Source organism: Squalius cephalus (genome assembly GCF_949319135.1).
Source record: "Squalius cephalus genome assembly, chromosome: 16".
Taxonomy (NCBI): Eukaryota; Metazoa; Chordata; class Actinopteri; order Cypriniformes; family Leuciscidae; genus Squalius; species Squalius cephalus.
In genome coordinates this window covers 6,515,863-6,532,847 of record NC_137137.1, presented here as the reverse complement: position 1 = coordinate 6,532,847, position 16,985 = coordinate 6,515,863, and the positions used below count along the sequence as shown (strand labels likewise).

General features: G+C 37.0%; 1 protein-coding gene across 1 annotated transcript; it reads left to right on the top strand.

The window, feature by feature from the left end:
* The first annotated feature begins 1,610 nt into the window (after nt 1-1,610).
* ampd1 (adenosine monophosphate deaminase 1 (isoform M)) lies at nt 1,611-16,218 on the top strand. The gene is made up of 15 exons (XM_079896647.1): nt 1,611-1,732; nt 6,023-6,188; nt 7,546-7,651; nt 8,124-8,289; nt 8,907-9,126; nt 9,838-9,967; nt 10,059-10,253; nt 10,576-10,707; nt 10,793-10,956; nt 11,039-11,165; nt 11,811-11,974; nt 13,193-13,313; nt 13,436-13,609; nt 13,716-13,826; nt 14,857-16,218. The coding sequence occupies exons 1-15, from the start codon at nt 1,711-1,713 to the stop codon at nt 15,010-15,012; spliced, it is 2,154 nt and encodes a 717-aa protein (XP_079752773.1). The 5' UTR covers nt 1,611-1,710; the 3' UTR covers nt 15,013-16,218.
* Nucleotides 16,219-16,985: the final 767 nt, after the last annotated feature.

Below are 16,985 nucleotides of genomic sequence, written 5' to 3'. Positions count from 1 at the left end.
TGTTTTAAATAATCTTCTGTGATCTGATTTGGGCTTCAGATAAAAAAATCAGACAGAAAATATATTATTTTATAGTATTCTGCACGATGATAAAGTCTATATCGATTAGCATTACATTATAAATAATATAGCTGCAAGCAGCAATTATTGGGGCCAAGCAGAATAAGACGAAAAGACAAATCTATTATTATGAAAATACCTGACATGGCTCGAAGAACACAGGTAAATCAAATATCATTGCAATCATGTTTATTGTCTTCAAAACGCCTTGATCTGCATGTTACAGCGATCTCTGAAAGCTTTGTTTGTGTCAGGGACTTCCTGGAATGTCACATGATTATGGTACTTCTTCATCTGTTTCTTTTTTTACAGTCTATGATCTGTTTCATATATCTTTAGCCTCATAACATAATTGCCTAAGTCATATTGGCCAAAAAATGACTTAGGCAGTTATGCTATGAGGCTAACGACAGCGCCCTCAGGCTGCTGGTATGGATTGAAAACACATAAAGTTACATCAGAGTATCAGCGTTCATAATTATTACACCGAAGCATTTGGGTATAAATTCAATAAATATTATTCCTGTCTATAGAAATATGATGTAAACCTATGAGAATATATCAATATTTCTCCAAATCTGCACATTTTTGAGCTAAAAGCCCTGAGGGACGTTGTTTTGTCAAGCGCTGTCATGACGACCGCACAGGAGTTTTTTTCTGAATGTGAGCGGCTGACGGTCATAATTCATAAAGGTAACGTTAACGACTAATTTTTTCATTTCATAATTCCTGACACAAATTAAGATATAACTGTCACTATAAGTTTCTCAGAATACAATAGTTGTCAAATACTGAAACTTGAGTCTAATATCTTTTTAATGATGTATAATTTGTCAAGGTAATAACATTATATCTTAGTAAGTTTGAACTAACGTTATTTAAAAAAAACGCTTCACTGCGCTGTTTATTTTTCATGCCTGAAGTCTCTAATTGAGAGCCAATTAAGGTTTATCAAGAAGTTAAAACGATTCTTAGTGTTCACTATCATGTTATTTAGGCCTATATGGCATTTGTCTGAATCTGTGTAGTGCTACTGCCGTTGCGTTTGGCCTTCTGTCCTCACTTTAACAGAGGCAAAATACAAACTAAGTTTGCCTTTACATTAACAATCCTTTCTTTTCCAACTATATCAAGAATTGATTGATTATGTATTTTGCAGTTTTAGCACAATTTATTAGTATCACAGACTTTCCTTAATCAGAAAATCATGTGAAAATGAACATTTCATGTCTTTTTTGGGGGGGGCAGGGGGGAATATTCATGTGTAACAGATGTTTAATGTGCCTACCTTATTACAACACGTTTTACCAGTAAATGAATTGAAAACTGAGCATATTGTGTGTAATTCTCCTACATGTGCATGGATGTTTGTGTGTGTGTGCTTACATAACATCCTATTTTTCATGTGTGAGCTTGTCACTTGAATCTGTCTGTCTGTTAAAACTTAAAATAGAGTTGAACACACAGAACCTGGAGCGTCAAACCCCTCGTATCCAGTGCGGGTACACGGCTCTGGTTACACTGGGCAACCACTGCTTTATATTACACTGTTGCTGTGTCCAACTGCACACTTCCCCGCTACCGAGGATCAGTGTCGGACCGACCAGCTTTCTGCAGGAAGAGTGATAGTGTCAGAAACCAAAAGCCAACATGCCCAAAGTCGCTGTGCCCGGTGAGTGTCCATTCACCACCTGAATCCAACACACAAAGAGAAGATTTGGTTTTAACATTGCATTAATCTATTAAATTTGTTTTACACTACAGAAAACATTCAAATGAGCATACAATTGCTTAATAGATGTGTATGCAAAGTTAATTGAAGAATATTAAAATGTTGCAAAAGTTTGGACACCAGTGTGGTCTCTTGCGGAAACTGTAATCCAGGAATGGGAGTGTCTGAATAGTTATTTTTGCCGATCAAGTCTTAGAAGTTTGTACAACAAATACAGTAGGCAAGAACAACCACATTTGTTTTTGATCAGGCAGTGGTGGTACATGAGAGTATTTTAGGAACTTTAATTCAAAGGCAGCAACTGTCTGAGGCATTGCATTCTTCAACTGTGTCAACACCCCTGACATTTTAATAAATGGAAGCAGAATTAAAATAGAGGTGTTAGTGTTTGATACTGCCTCATTAACAACTGTGATGGATTGATCCACACGTTTAGATATAGACTGAAGTGCAATCTATATGCACTCTTGAAAATGACGTCAGATATGTATGCATGCAGGAGTTCACACTGATTTATTTTTTATTTTTTTGCAGCTGTGGAAGACTCCATTAACGAGGTTGTGAGCGCTTATGAGTTATGATTTAGTTACAACACATGGAGGCTTGCTTGAAAATGCAGGATAACCTTTTGCTAGTCAGCGGATTCTAGTGGCTCAAATGTCATACTGGTGCTTGACTCGCCATCACTCACCTGAAATGTATTTTTACATCATAAATGTTTGTCCATTGGGTCTTAGCGAGTTCAGTTGTGGTCGTATATTTTCATACACCTGGCAGAATCTGCAAAATGTTAATAATTTTAGCTAAAGAGGTACCGTAAAAACAGCATGTTTTTACTCATATAGTACTCTTAGTACTCAATAGTACTCTTATTTTGTTACAATTATTACCTTAAAAACAGATTCTGTAAGGTGTATATAAACTTATAACCACAAGTGTATGTGCGCTGATTATGTGGGATAGTCCTGATTCTTTTCTTCTCAGTAAGATATTGGGTTGATTGGAGAATTACATTTCTAGACATGCTGCTTTCCATGAGTAGGAATAATCTGAATTTGAATTTGCAGACTGTTATAGGATATCAGTCACTGATATCACCAAGTTTAAAAATAGAAACACTATCATTTCATGGCAGCAGGGAAGGCCACAAACTGGCTGAGCTTCAGAGAGAGAGTCTTCGAGCAGGCTGTTATAACACTCGGTTGATGAGTTCACACCCAAGTAAAAGACCATTGAGTCTAATACTCTGTCTCTGTTGAAGATTGTTTCTGATATTAAAATACTTATGTCTCTGCATATTAAGCTGGACAGGAGAAAGTCATTTGTAGTTGCTGGTGTGAGTTTTGGCGGGACTATCTGTTTGCCCGACCAATGGCAGATAGATGTTTCTGAAACCTTTCGCTATTCAGTTCAGTGACGTATTCAAATAATTCAGAGTAAAATCCTCTTCCTGTCTTCATGTGATGACCTACTGTTTCTATTGTGGTCAATGTGAGTTATTGTCCTTGTGAGTGACCGTAACTCTTGTTTGCCCCCTCACATGAATCCTGTCCTATATCTGATGGGTACATATTACTAACCCAGTGGAGGAGAAGCGTAAGTATTGGAAGGAATCATAGGCGGATGATTGTTTGTGTGTTTGGAAAGAGGGGTGAGCATGACCTGGTAGATATGCGAATCTCAAAACCAAGGGATTTGCCATGAAACTCCAGGTGGATACAAGGCGTGTGGTTTTTTTAAAGAACGTTTTAGAGTGTAGGAATGTGAATTAGGGGATGCTGAATATTATTTAGTATAAATAAGTTGTTACTTTATTTGTCTAGTGTTCACGATCCATGACATTGACATTGGCTGCATCCGAAATCACATACTTCTATAGTAGGGGAAAAACATATGTGACATTCTCAGTTCTCATAAAAGAGTAGGCTAAAAGTACCAAGATGACCTACTACTTCCGGCGAGATTCTGAAGTGAGCATACGATGGACACTTTCCCATAAGGGCATGGAAGAGGATTTGTGAAGTGAAGTGAAGCGCAACTGACAAGTTTCGCAACTGACACTGGTAGACCACGTGATAATGACAACATGGTGATCCAGATTATATTCATACTATAACATACCTTTCAATGGTCACAAAGTAATTATTTATTCAAAATAAGTGCCAACTAGTCGGCGCCGATAGCTTCGTGGGCAAGTGTGCCGACATGTAGCGCCGTTGTGCTTCGGGCAACCCGAGTTCGAATCCTGGCTCGTGGGCCTTTCCTGAGCCCGTCCCCCCCCTCTCTCTCACCTCACTTCCTGTCTAGCTACTGTCCTATCCTAATAAAAGGCAAAAATGGCCAAAATTGATCTTTAAAAAAAAAAAAAAATTAAGTACCAACTTAAGAGAGTATATGATTTCGGACGCAACCCTTGTGGATTGTGGTCTGGGCCAATGGTGTGGGTGCTTGGGGCCTCTAACTGAGCTTTAGTTATTAAATATGTGATGAAACAGGTATTGAAATTGTAATTTGAATTAAACCAGTTTTAAATAAATAAAAAGTATGATCATGGAAAGTGAACAATAGCAAATAAAAGTTTGCCTCTATGTGAAGAGAACAGATAGTGATACACTATTTGTGAAATGTCAAGCCTTGTTTGAGTTCTTTTGAAGGTGTCTGCAATCTTGGGATTGTGAAAAAAGTCATAGTGATATGACAATGAGCATGACTTGAGGTTTTTTTTTTTTAAACATAATTTTGCACTTTTCACTCTACCCCATCAGTCACTGCGATTTATATATACAAATGTTCATGTTGACACTGTTAGTTGTAAAATTCGGTTGCCTGCAATACAGAGAGATTGTATTTAATACTACTGAATTGTTTGTTATTCAGGTGGCATGTGTGATCCCTCAAATGTGAATAAAATGACAGTTCCAATGTGTTGCTTACTAACTCAGTCTAACCTCTAACCTCCTTTTTCTTTCCAATGTTTTGGATCTTCCTCACCCATTCTGGGGAAATGAATAATCAGCAGTGAGTAAGTATAAAGGAACCCGTCCGCGATCGACATGTTAAAACTGCTTCAGTGCAACAAAATAATGGCAAAACGTCCATCTGTATATTTTATTCACTTGTTTGTTTAGGTGAAAATATACATTGGGGTCCAAAAGTCTGAGACTGTATTGAAAATCTGGCATTGATAATGTAATTTAAACCTATTTTGGGTAACACTTTTTTTTATAGAGTCCTTGTTACACGTTACATGTAGTTATAGTAATTACATGCAACTAACCCGAACTCTATATTAACTACATGTAATGAATTATTGTTAGTCATACTCATTATAATACTAAATGTATTATTGCACTGTAACATGGACACCTGAAAATAAAGTGCAACCCTGTTTTCTTTTAGTAACATTTAAAACGTTATGCTATAATGTAAAACAAATAAGAAATATTTTAATTTGCATCACTGATGTTAACTGTTGAGCAGACGGACAGATTTTCTTGCTGGAGTGTCAGAGCAAAAAGGTATTCATAATATAATTTGTAATTAAAATGTGTATTCAGCTGAAAAAAATGTGCACCCCATTGTAGTTCATAAGCAAACAAATGACTAAATTGTGTAGCCTACTTCTGGCTTAGACTGATGATTTCTGCGCATGTTTAATGTGATTCTTAAAAGCTTTTAGGATGAAGGCCTCATGTTTTCTTGTCTGTTTTCAATTAGACATTTCTAAGTTATGATTTGGGTTCTGCTGAATTGTGTGTTGGCTCAATGAATTTGTCATACTAGTTTTATCTCTGCATGGGAGATTTTGCTCATTCACTGCTAGCGATCACAGTGACTCAGTAGTTGAATCATTCTGAAAAATTTTTTCCTTGTGCCAAAAGCATGCTCTGGTTTAAAAGTTCAACAAAAGTTGATATTCTTATAGTTAAAAATATATAAAGGACAACCAGTCAGATGCTTTATATAATTACTACAAGTTGGTTGTTCACTTATTGTGCCTTTATGGCGTTTACCATCGGCTAATAATTATTTTTATACTTAAGTTATGTCAAGACCATGACACCATCTCACTTGATGCATCTTAACCGCTTAGGGGCTTTTTACTCTCGCTCCCTCCCTCCCTCTCTTTCTCTCTCTCTTTTTTTTTTTTTTTAAATGGTAGACCGCCATCTCCTTAAATAATTATTTTGCATTAAAACCAATGTGGTGCTGCTTCTTCTTTTCTACCAGAAACGGACGATCGTGTGCGTGCGATCGCAGAGCGTGTATTTGCATCAGAAACCAAAGATGAAGATGTCCGTGAGGAGATCTCCCTGTTTGATGTGGCTGACGATTGCCCTATCCTCAACCAGGAGCTGGCCTATCATGTAGCCGAGGATGATGACATAGAGAAGCGGTCAGTGCAGTTACACAAGTATACAACTCATTTTTTAAATGAAGTAGCCTACATTGAGGTCGCAATGAAATTAATGTAGCGACAGATTTTTTTGAAGTGCAACTGAGAGTAACAGATTACTGAAAAAGAGGAAAATATAGTCTGGTGACTTGGTTCTGTGCATTGGTTGTTGATATTGAGATGTGGGCGTTGCAGTCAAAATGAACACAAGCTTGCAGTGGCGAGGTTGAAGCAGATTGATTGGAGAAGTCCTGCATACATCACCAAGGAGAAAAGTCAACTGTTTTCAAGATCAGACATTTTGATTAAAAATGACAAGGGGGAAAAACATTAAAAAAAAAAAAAAAACCTTTTGAGAAAATAATCTTAATCTGGAATGAAACATGGACATCCATTTAGAAAATGATACATCTCATTGAACATGTCTATCTCTTAAGTCTCATTTTCATTTGCAAAAAACAATTGCATTATTCATTGTTATTATACATCATGTAAACATATTTGTCAGAAGCACTATTTATTTATTTGATTGTAAGCCATTTCTTAAAAAATATTTTTAATAAAATAATTAAAAATAGCAGCAGTGATGGTGGCAAATAGCAACTTTTGTTGCAGCTTGAGTTGTTCAATATTGAAGAACAGATAATGTGTAGTCCGCAACTCTATTTTTTTTTTTTACCTGAGGAGGAGGGGTTCTAGCAGACCAATCACAGCACAGCGCTTGCGGTCTGCGTAGAATTGACGCGTTTTTACATTCTACGGCCTGGTCACGATATAGGCTGTGTGTAGCACGTGTAGCCTTTGAAAACTGCCTACTAGTGGTCTGCATGTGTAATTGCACATCGACGCAGAAGTATAAATGAAAACCGACACGTAGCCTACGGCGTAGGTTCAACGCATAAGTATAAATCAGCCTTAAGCTGTCGACTGTTTAAAATATGTTTTAAACAAAACATGTTGACAAACAAATACACAATTTGATTTTGTAATATGTAATGATAATACACGGACAAATAATGACAGTACTTACGTTTTGTTGACTTGAGACATAACCATAATACTTGCTTTTCGAACGCTGTCGGATCAGTATCGGACGGTACATCACATGAAAACGCAGCATACGCGACTTAATTTTGCGAGTGTCTTTTATTAATGCTTTGACAGAATTTTGAAGTTACTGAAATCTTTGTTGGAAAACGCTATCGAAGCGTTCATTATATAAAATTATTTTAGTATGTATTATATATTTAACAAGTTTTTTTCTTGTAGTATATCCTGCAAAAAAATTTTTTTTTTGCTTTTTTTTTTACGTTTACTTAAAACTAACCAACCTCATCTTTAACCAATTTCCACACAGTAAGAAGCTTCTCAGCCGCACTCACCATGAGCTAGAGGATCAACCAACCTACTTGGAAGTGCCTCATTTTCAGAGAGTGTCCATCACTGGTGACTATGCTGCTGGGGTATGTTCCAATTTATAACTTCCTGTTACATCCAGAAACTGACTTGGATATTCCCATGTTATGTAAGTTTTGATTTATATATTGCCCTTTACCAAGACCAGCAGAAATAGATCAGCCAAGGGGTCTCTCTATCTAAGCAGATGGAGCCCAGCCCTGGATTTGGTTTCTGAAATCTATATCTGACATTTAGAAGGGGGTTTTCGGAGAGTTAAGGAATTCATTTTCACCTGCAGTCATCAGTTCTTGCCTACTCTTTTCTAAGGATCAAACTTAACTGCCCTGGCATTACATCAGGGACATGATCGCTTTTAAATATAGTTTCACTCAGTCACTGTAATGCTTTCTATGACAGTTCATAATACATTTGCTTGTATGTTAACTTATCGCTTTTTCATATAAAAAATATAGGCATTTCAAACATAACAATCAGGGCAAGCACTTGGCATTTCACACAATCCAAACTGTACTGCAGGTCACCATGGATGACTTTGAGGTGTCCTGTAAAGGTCTGTACCGTGCCCTGTCCATCAGAGAGAAGTACATGAAGCTAGCTTTCCAGAGATTCCCCACCACTCCATCTCAGTTCTTACGCAAAATTGAAGGAGAGCAGTGGAAACTAGACGATCATATGCTTCCAGGTAATAACTGTATACTAGAATACTATGATAAAAAATAAGTTACAATAAGGTTCCATTTGTTAAAGTCGGCATGAAACAGAAGTTGCGATAGTCTTTTCTTTCCTATAGTGACATACGTATATCCGAGCGAAACGGCTTCTCGAACAAGAAAAAATTTTGGGTGGGACTTGATTTTGTCCATTGGGAATTGATTGGATTGATATGATTTGCTATTGCTGTAATCTCATGTGAGTGACAGGTTGTCCCGTCCTCACGCTGAGAAACACTTATATTAATTAATTAATTAAATATTAGTTCTGACATGACAATTTGACGATTTCCAGCCCAAGCGCTCAGCGAAACTCGCCCACTCCAAGAAAAACCCACCCAAAACATTAGCTGCCAAAATAATGAGATGGAAATTGTATTGCCATGTTAATCAAGGTTGATAAGGGTAATTCTTTTTAACAACTAAAGATAAAAATAAATCGATTTCCCAGGAAAACGAATCAAAACAGGGCAAATACATTTAACATGTTAAAACGGCCGTGAATCAAGGAATTAACAGATGACTTTAATCCTCGGAAACGAACATAATATAATGATACATAATGATAACAGTCTCTGTTGTGTTGCAGTCTTTACCTCTCCTCCTAAGGCTGGTGAGGATCCTTTCTGCACTAAGGACTTCCCACCTAACCTCGGCTACGTTGCTCGCATGAAGGATGGTGTTATCTTTGTCTACAAAGACGCAGCATCTGCTGATAAACACCAGCCTCTGAACCACCCCGGTCCAGAACTTGCCACTTTCATCGATGACATGAACTTCCTCATCGCCTTGATTTCTCAGGGCCCAACGTACGCGTGCACGAAAGCCCTGCATGATGCTTAATAACTGACCTCAACTTGTCTGTATTATATTCTCTCATTTTCCATTTCATGATTGGGCAAAAAACACAAATAATTTAATGTGATGAAATGTCAATTGAAATCAGTGTTACATATTTCACTATTTTATGATATACACTACTGTTCAAAACTTTGGGATCAGAAAGATTTTTTAAATGTTTTTGAAAAAAGTCTCATGCTCACCAAGGCTGGATTTATTTGATCAAAATGACAGTAATATGTTATTATTTAAAATAACTATTTTAATTTATTGTAAAATGCAATGTTTTCCTGTGATCAAAGCTGAATTTTCAGTGTCACATGATCCTTCAGAAATCCTTCCAATATGCTGAAGAAACATTTTATTATGAATTAAATTTATTTATTTTATATAAAATTAAATTGAATTATTTTATAATTTAAAGAAATTATAATTGTTTTACAACTAAAATCAGTTGTGCTGCTTAATAATTTTGTGGAAACTGGTATACATTTTTTTTTTTAGGTTTCTTTGATGAAACTTCATTATAACAGCATTCATTTAAAATAGATTTCTTTTGTAACAATTTAAAAGTCTTCATTGTCACTTTTGATCAATTTAATGCATGCTAGCTGATTAAAAATTTCCTTAAAACAAATTAAAGTCTATTTCTAAATGGATGCTTGTGTTTTGTCCCTCAGAAAGACATACACTCATCGTCGTCTGAAGTTCCTCATGTCAAAATTCAATGTACATGAGATGTTAAATGAGATGGAGGAAATGAAAGAGCTGAAGAAAAATCCCCACAGAGACTTTTACAACTGTAGAAAGGTATGACTCAAAACAGCCAAATTTAATTTATACTTTTAAAAAAACTGTTACTTATAACAGTTATGTTGTTGTTCCCTTCTCGCTGGTGTAGGTTGATACTCACATCCACGCTGCCGCCTGCATGAACCAGAAGCATCTCCTCCGCTTCATCAAGAGGTCCTACCGTGTGGATGCAGATCGGGTGGTTGCTGTTTTGAAGGGCAAGGAAGTGACCATGAAGGAGCTTTTTGCATCTCTTAACCTGCATCCCTATGACCTGACTGTAGATTCCCTGGATGTGCATGCTGTAGGTATCACACAACACATCATACAAATCCTTCCATGCCTGCTTACCCAAACTTGGGAAGAATATGTATAGAGAATCACCACAGATGTTCAGGACTAAAAAAACAATATGTCAAAGTATCCTTACAGCACTATGCACTGCTCATTATGCAGTTGTCATGTGCTGTGTTTACTTTTAGATGATTACATCGGGTTACAAAATCTACCCGGTGTATCCTCAGCTGTTATGAAAGTATTTTTAGCACTCCTAACTGCTTACGAAAACTGTTGTTTGTGATGACTGCAAAGTTATTTACAGTTATTCCTTGCTCGACTTCATGCAGGGCAGACAAACCTTCCAGCGTTTTGATAAATTCAATGCCAAGTACAACCCTGTGGGTGCCAGTGAGCTGCGTGATCTTTATATGAAGACTGAGAACCACATATCTGGAGAGTATTTTGCCACCATTATCAAGGTAAGACTTGGGTGAACCATGGCATTACTCATTTACACTTACGGGAAAACCAATCAAATCAGCCATATTCTCTGGAATCTCACAGGAAGTTGCCAGTGACCTGGAGGATGCCAGATACCAGTACGCAGAGCCCCGTCTGTCCATCTATGGCTGTAACCCTAATGAGTGGACTAAGCTTTCCAGCTGGTTCAACATGCACAGGGTCTTTTCTCCTCACCTCAAGTGGATGATTCAAGTGCCCAGAATCTAGTACGTGAATCTGTTTCACTTCTCGCACTTAGTCTCTTTGTGAAAACTGTACTAACAGTATAACTTTTATTTCTCCCTGTAGTGACATTTTCAGAGCCAAGAACTTTGTGCCACACTTTGGAAAGATGCTGGAAAACATCTTCCTACCTGTTTTCCAGGCCACCATTGACCCCAACTCTAACCCAGAGCTTAGTGTCTTCTTGAAGCATGTGAGTGAATCTGGCAAATATAATATTAGTGAATACATATGCAAAGAGACAAGTTCTATCTTATAAATACAGTATCCTAGTAATGTTCAAAAGTTTGGGGTCAGTAATACTTAATTCAGCAAGGACACATTGAATTGATTGAAAGGGAAAAAATACATTAGCCATTTATTTTTTTTAAATTGTATCATGGTTTCCACATTAAGCAACACAACTGTTTTCAACACTGATAATAATAAGAAATGTTTCTTGACCAGCAAATTGTAATACATGCTTTATTGACTCCAGCATCATCTTGCTTGTTCTGAATCAGATCCGAAGTAACTATAGCTCACTACTCTTTTCATTGGATACTTGATTACACTTACTATTTTAATAATAACATTAGGCTATTAATTTTACTTCTACTTGAGTAATTATTTCTTTAAGATTTTGGTTACTCTACCCACGTCTGCAAATCATCATATTAGAATGATTTCTGAAGGATCATGTGACACTGAAGACTGGAGAATTTAGCTTCGCTATTACTGCAATAAATAACATTTTAAAATACTATAAAACAGAACAATCATATTCAATTGTAGTAATATTTCACAATATTACTGTAGTCTGTTAACCCCTCCATCCGTGTGTTTTGTCCCTCTGCAGGTGACAGGCTTTGACAGTGTGGATGATGAATCCAAACACAGCGGTCACATGTTCTCCACAAAGAGCCCCAAGCCTGAGGAGTGGGACATTGTGAAGAGCCCCTCATACACTTACTGGATTTACTACATGTATGCAAACATCGCCCGACTCAACCAGCTGCGCAAGTGAGTATCTCAATAACACAAAAAGAAAAAAACTAGCTATAGGACATTTATAGACTAGATAATTGTTGTACTTGATACTATGATGATTGCTTATAATTGAAGTTAGGGGTTTGTTTCAATCCCTGACCCTAAATAATTCAACTTTGGTGTATAGACCTTATTCACAGCTGCGCCATCTTTGTATAAAGCCCAATTTATACTTCTGCATCGAACTCATGCTGCGTTGTAGGCTGTGTGTAGATATTTCAGTAGACAAAAAAAACATCAGACAATATGAGCTGTGGAAAATTATAAGTGACCTAGGAGCTTTATACAGCTTTTTACAGCAGATGCCATTGAAAACACAGCAAGTCTATCCATCACAGCCTCACTTTCATACTTGTCATGGCGCTGCTTTGAATAAGGTCTATAACACATCCCACACTGTTTGTCCCATGGACATGAATAATACTTAATGCTTGCAAGGAGAAGTGTGCTATTGGATGAGAACTGAACTGAGCTGGATGATAACATCACTGTTTCCTGCAGTGATGCTTTATAGCTGAATTGAACTCATTCATAAATGATGAACTTTACCCAGTTATTGAACTGAATCAACACTGAACTGACTTCAACTGAATAATGACACTATTGACTTTTTAGAGCTGCTTTTTTGTTTGTTTGCTTTCTGCTTGCATCATTGATCATTATTTTAAGCTGTTAAGCTGCTTTGAAATATAAAGGCCAAAAAGAGTAAAAGAATTTAGCTAAAAAATATTATTTTGGACAATAAAATTGGCACAAAAAAAAAATCATATATTTACTTTTCTTTTTTTTTTTATGTTTTTGAAAGAATTATCTTATGCCCACCAAGGCTGCATTTATTGGTTAAATATACAATACATATATTAATACAAATATATTAATTACAGTAAATATTAATATTAATACAATTTTAACAGTTTTTTGTTAATATATTTTTTTATGTAATTTATTCCTGTGATGCAAAACTGAATTTTCAGCATCATTACTCCAGTCTTCACGATCCTTCAGAAATCATTCTAATATTCCGATTTGCTGTTCAAGAATCATTTCTTATTATCAATGTTGAAAACAGTTAAGCTGCTTAAATTTTTGTGGAAACAAAAAGGACTCTTTGATGAATGAAAGTTAAAAAAGAACAGGATTTACTTGAAATACAATTTGTGTAACTGTATCTTGTGTTTTTGTGGCATCCAGGGAAAGAGGAATGAACACATTCCAGTTCAGACCTCACTGTGGGGAGGCTGGAGCAGTCACTCACTTGCTGGCCTGCTTTATGACTGCAGACAACATCTCTCACGGCCTCAACCTCAAGAAGGTTAATACACCATTTACCCTGACCATTAGGGGGCATCCTTCACTTTACCACTTCATCTTACCCTCATGCTCTCTCTCAGTCTTTCGAAATCACAACAGTCACTGTCTCCTCATGTTCCACAGAGCCCTGTCCTGCAGTACCTGTATTACCTGGCCCAGATTCCCATTGCTATGTCTCCTCTCAGCAACAACAGTCTGTTCCTAGAGTACAACAAGAACCCTCTGCTGGAGTTCCACAAGAAGGGACTGATTGTCTCCCTGTCCACCGACGACCCCATGCAGTTCCACTACACCAAGGTGTGAGGCTTCGCCCCTTTCCATATGTGCAAACTGCAAATCTTCTCTCTCTATTTCCTTTGATTTGATCATGTTTTTGAATTCATCTGAATTCCTGCATCAATAGGAGCCCCTGATGGAGGAGTATGCCATTGCAGCCCAGGTGTTCAAGCTCAGCACCTGTGACATGTGCGAGATTTCCAAGAACAGTGTCCTCCAGAGCGGCCTGTCTAATGAGGTGAGGTCACCTGATTAACACATCTCGTTTAGACTACAAAGCGATTTTTCCGGATCTTATGAAGTCACAATGTTCCTCATTTAAATAATCCCCGTCCACGGAATACGCATAAAAAGGGGACGAGGCCTGGTTGAGCTGCATTAGAGAAGGCAGTGGTGTCGCTAAGTCATAGAGACACTGTTTCCAGAACTTATTTGTTTGACCTTCCTAAGGCTGACGAACTTACAGTCTTTAAAACTTATTTTAAACACTGATCCTGAACATTATAACCCCAACTTTTATCTGTGCACTGCACATTTTACGGAGAACAGCTTGTTTTCTGTTGCTTTTGTAGGCTCTCGGTTCTGTAAGGCAGTTCACCGCTCCTTAGGAAAATTAACCATGTTTAGTGATCGATTACTGTTTGTATTACCTCAGTTTTCAGACAAATATCACGATTAAATGATGGATAACATCGTATCTCTAATGTATAAGAAAATTACAAAAACATACCACTCAGAAACGTCCTGTGAAATTCGTGCTTGCAAAGTCCATGCATGAAATCCGTTCTACAGGATCCTCTTGTTTGTTAACATTGTCAGGGTCTGAATCGGGCTCAAATTGGTTTGAAATTGATGCTATCCTCAATATTTACACTAGAGAAGAACTCACTTATAAAGGAGCGTGACATTCCCCAAACACGGGGCTAAGTCTGCCAATCACAACACACTGGGCCAGTGAAAACATAAACATAAACATAAATCAAGCATGAAAACATAAATGTAAAAGGGAATAATAGGACCCCCTTAACAGTAACAACACTGATTAACTTCAAAACAATTACTCTATATCTAATAATATGTAATTAATAATTCAAAATATTCACTCATATATTACATATATATATATATTATATGTTATATATATTACACATCTGTAGTGGTCACCACCAGGGTTAAGCAATGTTTTTGTTGAAATTTGATGCCTAATAATTTATACCTTTCAGTTTTAATAATCACTCTGCAACATAAATTTTTTCTCACACAAACAGGAAAAGGTTCACTTCCTTGGTGCCAACTACTTGAAGGACGGTCCAGAGGGCAACGACATCCGCAAAACCAACGTGGCTCAGATTCGCATGGCCTACCGCTACGAGACCCTTTGCTATGAGCTGAACCTTATTAAAGAGGGCATGATGGCTGACTAAAAAAACATGCACAGTGTGAAATTGAAAATTTACATTGAAAAACATGAAAGTGTAAATTATGTCACTGACAACAACATTTCGGCTAATATTATTGTGAAGCCCATGAGATAATGCCCATGAGACAGAGCTTATATCTTAAAGAGAAATAACACTCCAGAACCGAGTCTTCTTGTACACAGGTGTTTGTTGGCTACTTGGCTTATGAAGTTTGTCTTATGTTTGATCTTTAGGTCTTACTGCTGTTTACAGTTTGCAGTTTACTAAGTTTACATCCCCTTTGTGCCTTATTGTATCTTTATCCTTATTGTTTATTCAGCACCGATCCTGACCTCCCTGGGGCCCTAAGCAAAATTCTGTTAAGGGGCCCTCCTACCTGACCCATGAGCCATGTAAACCATTTGCCATTGCCACACAGTAACACCTGACACCCCAGTGCTCCCACTCCTTTAACTAGTACTAATGAAAATGTAATTCCTGATATCAGAAATAGACATTGTTACCAAAAAAAGTACATTCTTAATATCAATAATTCACATTTTAAATAGTACAAATATAATTATTGATTAAATGTTTATAATATAAAAATATTATCTTTTATTAATATTAGCGGTTATCTTTTCCGAGCTGCAATTTATGAACAAACACCGTTACCCTTTGTCGTTTATCAAACGTAATAAATAGTTGTATTTCACTCTCACTTTTTTTGTCAGGCACAAAGTCACAGAACACAGGCACAGCCCTGGAAGTGGCCGGCATTAGCTAGCAAGACACAGAAAAGACCAAAAGATGCATTGCATTGCCCAGCTAACGTTAGGTTAGCAAGACAGACAGACTAGAGAGAAATGCACATCAACTTAACTTTACTGTTCTTTGCTGACATCAAACTTGGAGAGGAGAGAACACAAGTCTGCCTGATTGCTGTTCCCGCAATTCACTCTCATGGTGTTTTTTTTCTCTCTCTTTTCGTGACCAGAAGGATAGTTCCGCTTAATTTTCTCATCGATGTTGTAAACTTTGATTGACGCGCTTTGACACGAGGGGGAGGCGGGGCCTTGAGTAATTTGCAGGGCCCTACGCAACTTGTGTAGTGTGCGTATAGGACTGGTCGGTGTTTATTGTATCCTTATTATGTTTTTTAGTGTTCATGCTTTGGGGAAAAAAAGCCTGTTACAGTTGACTCAGTAAACAAAATCTATATTTAAAATATATACTGTTTCGATTTTTGTTTTTATAGTTAACACAAAAGTGACAAATCTGCCATTATTTACTTAACTTTGTTTTTCCAAACCTGGTTAACTTTTTCGGTGGAACACACACACACACAACAAGTTATACAGATGGTCATGCTGCCCTTCTTCCATACATTGAGACCAAAGGTTGTCAAGTCTAAAAAGTACATCACAACCACCAACTTCTGTAAAAGCAATACCCACTCACTGTATTCCAAGTCTTCTCATGTCATACAAAAGCAACAATTCACCTTCTCCCCCCCCTCTGAAGCACTCAAATGTCATTTGGACATCTGCATATTAAAACTTTTAGGAACCTGACATGGGTACATAATAGCAAGTGCCATTTGTTGTCATTAAACCAGACACAACAAACAGGTCATGCATCTTGATGTATGAGGGGTACAGTTTGAGAGCTTCTCTCATATGGAAAGATTGTCGAATATCATTTAAATTTAAAATTTTGTTGTTTCTCAAGCCTATTGTATGACTACATAATGTGTATTATGAAATTGAATTGGCTATTTTAAATATGAATATACTATTATATAAAATCACACGATGGATTACAATACAATGTCATATTTTCTCTTCGTATGCATAATTCCCATCATTCATAATAATCAATTGTTCAATTCTTCAATGCTTTGTGGGCAAAACTGTTCGCGAAAAAATGTTGCCAATGCATTTTAACATACACTAAAGCACTTGTGCTAACATATATGTCCCTCAAGTTACTAAGCA